Source organism: Cajanus cajan, chromosome 10, assembly GCF_000230855.2.
Source record: "Cajanus cajan strain Asha chromosome 10, NIPB_CcT2T_4, whole genome shotgun sequence".
Lineage (NCBI taxonomy): Eukaryota > Viridiplantae > Streptophyta > Magnoliopsida > Fabales > Fabaceae > Cajanus > Cajanus cajan.
Genome location: NC_138526.1, coordinates 44,581,591 through 44,593,805, shown reverse-complemented (window position 1 = coordinate 44,593,805; position 12,215 = coordinate 44,581,591). Strand labels below are relative to the sequence as shown.

General features: G+C 26.7%; 1 protein-coding gene across 2 annotated transcripts; it reads left to right on the top strand.

The window, feature by feature from the left end:
• Positions 1-985: 985 nt before the first annotated feature.
• On the top strand, positions 986-8,457 carry LOC109817395 (protein DETOXIFICATION 40). 2 transcript variants are annotated; one of them, XR_003805888.2, is made up of 7 exons: positions 986-1,474; positions 1,557-2,188; positions 6,731-6,787; positions 7,392-7,630; positions 7,816-7,934; positions 8,062-8,162; positions 8,266-8,457. XR_003805888.2 is itself a non-coding variant. In XM_020382631.3 (7 exons), exons 1-7 carry the CDS (start codon positions 1,175-1,177, stop codon positions 8,332-8,334), a joined length of 1,503 nt encoding a protein of 500 aa, XP_020238220.1. In that variant the 5' UTR covers positions 995-1,174; the 3' UTR covers positions 8,335-8,457. The 2 variants fall into 2 exon arrangements, 1 of the variants encoding a protein (XP_020238220.1); XM_020382631.3 differs by having other exon boundaries at positions 995-1,474; positions 8,076-8,162.
• The last annotated feature ends 3,758 nt before the right edge of the window (positions 8,458-12,215 follow it).

Sequence of the window (12,215 nt, the reverse complement as noted above, 5' to 3'; positions counted from 1 at the left end):
CCTCCAACATGTGATACATAATCTTTTAAATTCTAAGATTGTAGATTATAAGCCTAACACTCAACCATACAAATCAACTTGTAAGGTAAGTATTGCCCCAACTTATATACTCTTTAATTGCTTTATTTTCAATCGATGTGGGACTTGAAGTTTTTTTAAAATATTAAACTTATAAATTTAAATATTTTTTTTATTTTTCTTGCGGATTAAAATTTGCAGGAAAATCTGCAGGAAAAGTTACCTGCAAATTTTTTCTTACCATTTAGTAAATATTACTTGCGAATTTATTTTTGCAAGAAAATCTGCAAGAAACAAAATAAAATTCTTACAATATTTTCTGCAAATTTTTACCATGGAAAAAAAAATCGATGATTATTAAAATTGTAGCAAAATTTGTAAGAAATACCTATAAATTATTTTTCTCAAATAAATTTACAAAAAATTTTTGCGAATATTTATTTGTAGAAAAATTCGCAAAAAATTTATGTGAATATTTTTTTACAGGAAAATTCGCAAAAAAAATGACATTTTTTTAATAGTGATACATCATAAATTCAAAAATTCTTAAATGATGAATATAAATGACAATAATGAATCCCTTAAAAAAAATGACAATAGTGAAGAATGACAGCCAAATATTCGTAACATTTTTCGATACAGTGATTAGATAATGTTTTTAATTTAATAATTAACATCAATTAATTAATTAAAATGATAAAATAAAAATATATATGCCCGTGAATACAAAAGGTGGATGACAGTGCTTCACCTTTTAATGATGTTATAATGTAAAGATGTGTTGTTTGATTAAGCATAAATGCAAGATAAGGTTGTGAGAGTAATAATAAGAAAGTGAATAATTAGCTAGTCGAAGAAAAATAAAATAATAAAAAATTAAAATATAAATTTTATATATTTCTTATGAATTAAATAATTAAAATTTTACTCACTTTTATTTCTCATATATTTTTTTGTTCTCAAACAAACGCGTAGCGAATGAATGGCTGTGATGTTACAGATGATTGTGGGAGACTGGTTGGTTATAGGATATGATATGACTGCATATAATATATATACACATGTTGGTGTTCTAGTTGGTGAGTGGGAACTAGCGGCGGCTACCGCTTAAGAAATCAAAATTGATAGGAGAAACTAGAAAGGGTTTCCGATTCCGATGGCTTCAGCGGAGAAACAACCACTCTTGGAGAATTCAGACTCAAAAGACGCCTCCGATGGGAAACTCGAGAGAATCCTAACCGATAACTCATTACCCTTGCTGAACCGCGTGGGAGCCGCCACGTGGATCGAGTTGAAGCTCCTCTTCTTCCTCGCCGCCCCCGCCGTCTTGGTCTACCTCATCAACTACGTCATGTCCATGTCCACGCAAATCTTCTCCGGCCACCTCGGCAACCTCGAACTGGCCGCCGCCTCGCTCGGCAACACCGGCATCCAAATCTTCGCCTACGGCCTCATGGTAAATATCATATCATATCCTACTCTACTCTTTTTTATTCAATTATCGCTGAATTTAACTAACTATGATTAATTAATTTCAGTTAGGCATGGGGAGTGCGGTAGAGACGCTATGCGGCCAAGCATTCGGTGCTCAGAAGTTCGACATGCTAGGCGTCTACATGCAACGCTCAACGATCCTCCTCTCCCTAGCGGGAATTCTTTTGACTATCATATACATTTTCAGCGAACCGATTTTGATATTTCTCGGGGAATCGCCGAGAATCGCTTCCGCCGCGGCGCTCTTCGTCTACGGTCTCATCCCTCAGATCTTCGCCTACGCCGTGAACTTCCCCATCCAGAAGTTCCTCCAGGCGCAGAGCATCGTGGCGCCCAGCGCCTACATCTCAGCCGCCACGCTGTTGCTCCACCTGGCGCTGAGTTGGGTGGCGGTGTACGAGATTGGGCTGGGCCTGCTGGGCGCCTCGCTCGTTCTCAGCCTCTCCTGGTGGATCATTGTCATAGCCCAGTTTGTTTATATTGTGAAGAGCGAGCGCTGCAGGCGCACGTGGCAGGGCTTCACGTGGCAAGCGTTCTCCGGGTTGCCCGGGTTTTTCAAGCTGTCCGCAGCCTCCGCGGTTATGCTGTGTTTGGAGACGTGGTATTTTCAGATTCTCGTTTTGCTCGCCGGGCTTCTCCCTCAACCTGAGTTGGCGCTCGATTCTCTTTCTATTTGGTAACTTCCTTATCTTAATCATTTTACCTTATAACCACATGCTTTTGAATATCTCTACCCTTCTCATACTTTCTTCATTCACCACCTTTTCCATTTAATTTTCTAGCTAGCCTTTGGGTTGACTGTTGAAAGTATATCAAAATCAAAGCATCAATTATTAAAAGATTACAAAAAGACGTAGACAAAATTCATTTGGCCATAAAAGTGTGATGTAAGCGTCTGCGTATGAATAGAAACGTGAAAAAATAGTATATATAAATATGGATGTTGATATGATATGGGTGTTGATCAAATGTCTAAAAAAAGAAAAAAAATATTCCTCGTAAGTAATTTATTTCAATAAACTATAAACATAGTTCACTAAGTATTAGTAATTTTTTCTAAATAATTCTTAAAGAAGTATGCTTTTAAGTATTGAATATACTTTTTTGAATTTAAATATAAAAAATCTAATGAATTGAGAATTTAAATATAAGTAAATTGTGATTACTTTTATTTCATTTAATAATATTATTTTAAAATATCATTCATTTAAATAATGATATTTTATTTTTAATTATTACTATCAAGTTTCAATGACGACGATATTAGAAAAAGATATAATTTTCAATTTGAAATTTATAAAATTAAATAATATTAATTAATTTTCTTAGTTAATCAAATTTTTTAAATTTCTCCTGAGACAATACATACATTTCTAATAATTTAAAGACCAAAGAATTAATTTAAAAATCTTTTAATATTTGAAGGAATTTGGTAATAAAATTAAAAGTTTATCAATTTATTTTAATACATATTATCTTCATTTCTATATATTATATATATATATATATATATATATTCTTCTAAAACTACATTTATACTTTTCTTTCCTAATTAATATTTATACATCTTTTTAAAGATCTTTTAATATTTGAAGGACTTTTGTAATAAAATTAAAAGTTTATTTAATATATATTATCTTCATTTCTATATATACCATATCCAATTAACTAAAATTAAAAAAAAAGTTAATTTATTTGATAATAATAAATTTGTTATATATATATATTCTTTTAAAATTACACTTATACTTTTTTTTAATTCATATTTATATATCGTTTAAATCAATTAGAGTGTATTTCTTATACTATTTATCATTCTTGATTAGTACTCGTTTTTTTCCTAACCATTTAAAGGGCATGCACTTAAAAGATTTTATAATTAATATATTTTACTAAATTAAGAAAATATATTGTAATTAAAGATATTTCAGTCTAAAAATAATTAATATATAAAATAATATGAATTGAGTTTTATATATATATAAAATAATTATTTTATGTTAAGTCTTATAAATAAAAACAAAACTAATATTAATTATAATGTGGAGGTAATATTAATTATAATTTTGTTGACGTTAATGGGGCATCTTTGGCCTCAATTTTGTTGGGTTGGAGAGTTTTACATTAGGGAGTGTACTCATTTATGAATAGTGTGTAGACTGGATAAGTTTGTGATTAGGGTGGCAATGAGACAGGTCAGGATGAGTTTTACTCTCCCATCCCCGCACCCCATAAAAGTGGAGCAAGTTCTAGTTCAAGTTTTAAAAAGGTGTGTTTATATTTTTAAAAGTCATCTTCATCTCCATTGGGTTTTATCGGATTTGGATAAATCCACGTGGATTCATCACATTTTTAAAAAAATTTAATTTACTAATATATTTTAAATAAATTAAATTATAAATTAATAATTATATCACAATATAAATAATACATAAAAAATGATAAATAAGAAAGAACTTATAAATAGACAATTTAAGAATTAAACTGTATTTTTAATTAAACATATAATTTTAAGTTTGTTACTTAATTATTGTTATAAGTTAAATAATTTAATTATTAAAATAATTAATTTATATTTTAATATTATAAAATTTAAAAATTAACTTAAATTCATATGAGGATGGATCCGTTTACTCCCGGAATAAGTATATTTAGACTTACTCCGTTTAATAACTCATGTTATACATCAAATTTTACTATTCAATCATTGACTTTAAAGTCCTTAATGCATAGATCAAGTTTACAAATTTTAAAAAAAATTAAAAATTATTTAATATTTTATTTCATTAATTCAAATTAATGTATAAAATAATTTTTAATTATTCGTCAATTTAAATTAATGAAATGAAGTATCAAATAGTTTTTAAAATTTTTTAAAATTTTACAAATTTAATCTATATATTAAGAACTTTAAATTTAACGGTTAAATTATTAAAATTTAATATAAAACACGAACTATTATATAGAATAAATTTAAATAAACTTATTCATAAAATAAACAAGTTCTTCCTCTCTCTCTTTTCTCCATTAGCATACCCTCCACGATGGGACATAAAACTAATCACTATTCAAGTGCAATTAGTGCTGGGTCATTGTTTGTTTGGAGAAACAAATAAGGAAATAGAATAAAAAAATAGGATACAATTCTTTTACTGTTTCTTTGGATACAATTCAACGTGATCTAATTTTGGTGGGTTAGAACGAGCAAATAATCTTATGTGGATTTAATTGGTCAATTTGATGAGTTAATTTGTTAATACAGTTTTTTTAATATTTTAAAAATAAATTTATAGTGAATTTATGTTAGATTGATATTTTTATTTTATAGTTTAATTTCTTCTTTTTTTTAAGTAGTTATTTTTACTTTATATAAAATAAAACTATATTATTTTAATCACATATTTTTTACTAATATATTTTTATGTATAATATATTTTTTTAATAAAAATATATATTATTATATTCATTTTCATGAAAAATATAATATTTCTAATTAATTCTATAAATAATAATAAAATATAGGTTGAAGTGATATTGTATATTATAATATTTCAATTCATATTTTTTTAAAAAAAATTAGATGAGTTGAAGGTAGGTCAACTTAATAAATCATTATTTTTAACTCACCAATTCACTTTAAGTGAAACAACGCATTAACTCACCGTTAAGTGAGATGAGTTGCATTTTTTAACCAATTTTCTCTTATGACTTATTCCACATCGCTTTGTTTTTTTGATGGATTAACCCGTTCCACTCCACTTTAAGTGGATTGATCTACTTTAGAGAGTTGCTACGGTATCCTTAAAGATTGAAGGGTTTCAATACATTTTTTTTTTATGTAAACTCATAAAAAGATCTAAAAAAATTAATTTAATTATAAAATAAATAATCTAAATTATATTTATAAAATGAAAAGTAAGATAAAATTATAGAAATTAAAATTATAAGATTTCAATAATGTTATAAAATATTAAAAAAGAAAATAATTAATAAATAATAGAAATAAAAAATGATTAAAATTATAATATAAAAATTCAAAAATTTAAGATAAAAAGACAAAAATATACTTAAAAAATTATTAAAATTAAAATATAGAAATTCAAAAATTTTAAGTGAAAAGACAAAAATATAGTTAAAAAATTATTAAAATTAAACTATATAAATATATAATAATATTATTATAAATAAAATTAGAATATATAAAATAAAAATAAAATAACTACATAATTTAAAAATTGAAAGAATAAAATATTATAAATATTATTAAAATAAATTATTAAAATATAAAATATAAAATAAAATTATAATTATAACTGTACCAGTACCCTTTCAAACAATATGGATACCATAGAATTTCTCTCTACTTTATCACTCTTACTTGAACATGAATAAATAATAGGTTTTTCTTTTTATTTTAAAAATAATATAAAAATTAAAATTATTAAGAAAAACTAATGGAACAAGCTTTTTAATTTTGTAGATTAATGTTTTTATTATAAGTATTTTTTTTATAGATATTTTGACTTTTTTATTTGTTTATTTATCCAAGCAAATAAAAGAAACTTTTTTTTTTTCACTGGGTGGGATTGCAGGGAAAAACAAAATTGCCAGTGTTGTACTTTTGTTAATGTACCCCACCACCACGGTACCACCCATCCTGTTCTGGAATAAGACGTGCACAAATTTAATGTCTTAACCACCACCGATCACCATTTTTTAGGAATTGAGATTTTCTCTATTTTTTATTTATTTTTCTAATTTTGAGTGTATAAATAACATTAAATATTAATAAATAATATTAAAATAATAATTAATATTTACTATTATTTATACATCTAAAATTGTAGAAATGAAAAGAAAAAAAAAGGAGAGAAATTGTGAGGATTCACACCATTTTTTGACAGTCACCACTACAATATTGAAAAGTTAGTTATGTTTTTTCTTTTTCTTTCATTTTCCTTTTAATTAAATATAATGCTGATCTGGAAAACCAAAAGAAACATTTATGATTTGAATGATTATGAATTTATGATGCATTTAAGAGTTCTTATCCTTTTATTAGACATTTTGGACCCCAAATCAGACGTGCCAACTCGGATGAATTAGTTGGGCATGCCATTGTGCTTATTTATTTTCTTCGAAGAAGCTACTGTTTAATTTTTTTTTTTCTTCAAAATTGATCTAATCACGCTAGCACTCTTTTTATTTGTTATTGTAGTACCACAATTTCTGGATGGGTGTTCATGATCTCTGTTGGGTTCAACGCAGCTGCAAGGTACTTAAAATATAGTTTTTTATTTATTTTTATTTCTTATAAATTTCCATTAGATTAGATATTACTCAACAGCTGGAAATTCCATAATGTAGTTCCCATATAATTCAATTTTTGGCATTTCAATTTATTTGGCACTTATTGAAAAAGTTTCATTTAGATTTCTCGATGAACATAAGGAAAACACTTATATGCCAGTTAGTGCTAACCATTTCACGAATCAAAATCATGAGTAATATTAATAAATACAAGTCCATGAAACTAATCAAATTAACTTACTAAATACTCCCTCTATTTTAACATTCTTTTTAAGTTTGCTCTTCTCCTATTTTTATACTTTTTTTTTTGAATAAAACCATCAAACTAATTAACGCTCAGTACTTTCTTATTTTAAAGATAATCTGTAGGCTATAGTAAGTTTTTCTAAAACATAGGGAGTGTATGATTTTGAATGGTTGTTATATTTGATTTTTGCAAGCTTACGTAATTGAAAACATTAATCACATAAGAACATATTTTACTTCCCACGTACGTATATAGTTTTCGTCTTTTTCAAACATACAAAAGTATGAAAAGTGAGTTTCATATTGAACAACAATTGATGCAGCGTGAGAGTGAGCAACGAACTAGGAGCAAGAAATCCAAAATCAGCCTCGTTTTCGGTGGTGGTGGTGACATTGATTTCTTTAATAATATCAGTTATTGCAGCACTGGTGGTTCTTGCATTAAGGGATGTCATTAGCTATGCCTTCACAGGGGGTGAAGAAGTTGCTGCTGCAGTTTCAGATCTTTGCCCTCTGCTTGCTCTTGCTCTTGTCCTCAATGGCATTCAGCCCGTCTTATCTGGTAATTAATTACTGCTTCATATTGCTCAAACCTTTAAACTCAATTATTTATTGCCAAAAAGCATTCGGAAGAAAATTTCTCAAGATTTTGGTTTTTTAATTCCTAGTTGTGGACATGCATAACCTTGGTTTATTACTTATTACACTCTTAGAAACTAATATATTTAAACATATATGTGAATAAAGGGGTGGCTGTTGGATGTGGATGGCAAGCTTTCGTAGCTTATGTAAACGTGGGTTGTTATTATGGAGTTGGCATACCATTGGGTGCGGTTCTCGGCTTTTATTTCAAATTTGGTGCCAAGGTATGTATAAATTGAAGTGTGTTAAATTTTTAAACGTGTATCTTAAGCATGCTTTTGCATTTCATTTTGCTAAAAGTAATCTATATTTCAATGAAAACAAATACATTTTTTTTTTAAACGAGACTAGTGTATTTGTGGCAGGGAATATGGGTGGGAATGCTAGGTGGCACCGTTATGCAAACAATTATTCTAATTTGGGTCACATTTAGAACGGATTGGACTAAGGAGGTAAAAAACCATCTCTGCAATAATAATTTATTTTGATATAACTATGCAGGAAATGGGGAATGTATTGTTACTGTGTAATGAGAATTAATCTTGTTCATTGCAGGTGGAGGAAGCAGCCAAGAGGTTGAAAGCATGGGAGGACAAGAAGGAGGAGCCACTTCTAATAAACTGAAGAATAACTTTGTCTTGTGTGGGAGCTAGCTAGAGATATATATAATAAATATTTTTTACTTGTAATTGAAGACAATTCTAAGGATTAATTCTACAAACTGCCTCTGTTAATATTTTTCTTCTATTCCTATGAGCCACCATAGATAATGAATTCTAAGCAAGAATCCGAAATCGAAAAGGTATCATGAACATGCCGGTCTTAGAATAAAGCAGCTAAAGCAAGTGATTTTAAGTCTCTATTTTCTTTTACTTTTACCATTTTTTTTAGTATTATTGGGATACAAACAAGTCTTATATTAAAAAAATAAGAAAAAAAATAACAACTTATAAAGCACACACATACTTTAATGTTAGAGGGACCTTTTGAGTGATGGCCAAAAGTAAAACTATGAAGACTTAAACCCAAAACGGACAATATCTTATCATTGTAGAGTTGTGTGTAATAATCTTATAAAAATAATTCTCATAAAATATCCCATCAAACAAATACTATAAAATAATCTCATACCATCAAATTTTGTTTAATGTTATATCATTAAAATTATAAAACTTTCAAAATTATATATATATATATATATATATATATATATATATATTATTGTTAAATACAATGTGCTTGGCTATAAATTTGCTTGTAATTTATTTTTGATATATATTAAAAGAAAGTAACAAAAATGATAATGTTAAGATGAATATGTAATTAAAAAATAGAAAAGATAAAATATAAATGAAAAAAGATTTAAGTAACATGTATTTGAAAAAAAATGACAAATAAATATTAAAGTAATTTGGACAAATAAATAAAAATGTCACAAGAGACACTTGTGAAAAAGGAACAAGTTACATGGTTAAGTTTGTAATCACATTTGATCTTAAAGATAGTTTAAATATGAACTTATCTATTTTTTTTTTTTGAATAAGCGGGACTTAAAAGCCTAAACTAAAAATCATGGTAAAAAAATACACTTGCAAAATCAACAAACAAAGAAAAAACAACTCGTGAGAAGGATTATCAAAGATCTAAAATTTATCCTAAATATTAAAGTTAAGATTTGCCCTTGTATCAGCCACTTGGTTGGCTTCCTTATTTATAAATATGTGAACACTTGTCCTGCTCCATATCAACAATTTCTACTACAAAATTAATCAAAGATGTGTAACTATGAGAAGCACTACAACTTTCATTGAGAAACTTGACAATAAGGTTAGAGTCTGATTCTACAATAATATTCTCTTTGAAGCCTTTGTCCTTAATGATCCAAAGTCAATGAAATATCGCCAATAACTCTACTGGAAGAACGGAACGCTGACTGAACTTACATGAAAAACCTGTTAAAAAACCTCCCATATGTTCCTAATAACACCACCACATATCGCCTTACTTCTAGCACCATCGATTGTTTCGTCATAATTGAGTTTGATAGAACCAAATGGAGAAGGTTGTCATCTGGTAGGAGATGAGCCATAGGGATCACTTTGTATACTTAAAGAAAAAGTAGAACACTCAGTATATATTCTACTAATTTCCAAACAAAAATGAGTCTCCAGTTCTCATTTCAAAATGTAAGATTGCTTTCAAGCCTCGTTTCCAAGTTAACATTGCTAAAATTAGGAGATAATCCCCAGTAGCTAACTATGTCCAAACATTTTTGATAACAACACAATCTCTTACAACATGACACCTCGTTTTTGGTTCCAAGTGGCATTTAGGACAATAGTTATCCAATGTCTGACCTCTTTTGGCTCGAACAATATTAGTTAGCAAGGTAGCATGAGTCATTTTTCAAAGCATGAATTTAATACATTCAAGTCCCTTCAACCTCCAAATAGATGAGAAAGCAAATTGGTTATGGTCAATCTAACCATGCTCAAGATGAACATATGCTGACTTGTCAGAAAATTCTCCATTAGAGGATCCTAATTAAGCCAAACTATCTTCCTTGGGGTCATAAACAGGGGATTGTATGAAAAAATCCGTTATTTAAGAAATATGAACTTGTCTAAGATCTCTATTTTTTTTAATCTTTTATATTTTAAAAAATAGAAAATACTAGTTGTTCTATTTTTTTAATGCATGTAAAAGTCTTGAATTTATTTTATATTTTTAAACATTCTTTAAAAAATAGGATTGCACGTTTGTATTTTAGATGTTATTCAATTTATTTATTTTTATTTACAGAAAACAATTGTTATTCCATTTTTCATTAATTAATGCGCTGAAAAAATATTAAAAAAATATTTTGAAATAAAAAAAAAAAAATCTGCATTTAATAACACATTACATCCACTATATATTAAGTATTAACTCTAATGAATTCAAAAAAATTAAAACTGCATTTAATAAAATTTATACTTGACATAAATGATAATCTTAATTTATAATTCTACTAGGACGGAGGGCAAACAAGACTTTAGAATCTCATGATAAATAATACTTTTGAAGCTTTGGTTTTTACCTGAACTAAATTATGTTATGCGATACACATGACTAATTTTTCTAATGAAATAAGATTTTATCGTTATAGTTATATGAAATTATTAGACAAAGATAACTTTTTATATAAGAGGAAATGGGAGAAAAAAGTAAAAGAAAAATGGTAAAAGAAAAAGAAAAGAAAAAAAAAAGTGAGTGTATAGGTAATATACACCACATATATATAAAAGATATCCTTTTTTGGGTGTCTATTTTTTATAGATAATTATTATCCTATATTTATATTTACATTCTTTTATCAATATATGTAAGGATAAAATAAAAAATAATAATACATTTAAAAAATAATAATTACTTTTAAAAAACAATAACTACCAACTTATTTTAAAAAATATTTATCTTTTTTTTATAGAGGAACCAAGTGTTTTTTTTTTATTACTAATTAAAATAACGTTAATGTGCAGGGATTTAATTACATATAAAAGATTATAAGGACTTTTAAAATATAAAAGCTCAATTAAACCTAAATATTATTTTAAATTATGATATAAAATTATTTTAATTTTTGATGATCTTTTTAAAACAACCAGCAAAATTGAATTTATAGATATCATTAAAAGAGCTGAAGTAGATTAAAAGGGATATATGAATAAAGATGTAGTTTTAGATTCTTGACAGTAAATTTTTAGTTAATTTTAGAAACTTTATTTATATATACAGAGGATCAACTTAAATCTTTTACAAAACACCGTATTAATTAATTAATAAAAGAGAGAAAAGTCTTTTTCATAAAAGTTTTATCTTTAAAACTGTTTACATTCACTGATATGTTTGTATTTAAAAGAAGATTTCACAAAGACACGAAATGTGTTCATTTCTATTAGTTAATGATAAAAGAAATATTTTTATTTTGTCTATTTACACTTAATTTCTAATAACTCTACAAATTATCGAGAGAAACTTGTTATTTTAATACAAACATGAAGCATTTTTTTTTATTAGTAATATAATGCACATCTAAAAGGTTGTAGAATAATAATATTAAGATTAAAAGTTACAACATTATTTATATATACCCAAATCCTGTACAATATTGAATATTGATTCTAGTGGTTCATTTTAAATTTTCTTATATCGCTTCTCTGACTCTTTTACTATAAATATCCCAGTATTGATGTTTTTGCCTATGCCTTTTTTTCCTTTTTGTTTGTTTTGACAATTACTTTCTTTTCTCAAATTCTATATGCTGTTTTTCATATAATTATTTTTTATTTTTTTTTAATGAAAATAAAAAGGTTTACTATAAATATCCCAGTATTGATGTTTTTGCCTATGCCTTTTTTTCCTTTTTGTTTGTTTTGACAATTACTTTCTTTTCTCAAATTCTATATGCTGTTTTTCATATAATTATTTTTTATTTTTTTTTAATGAAAATAAAAAGGTAAAAG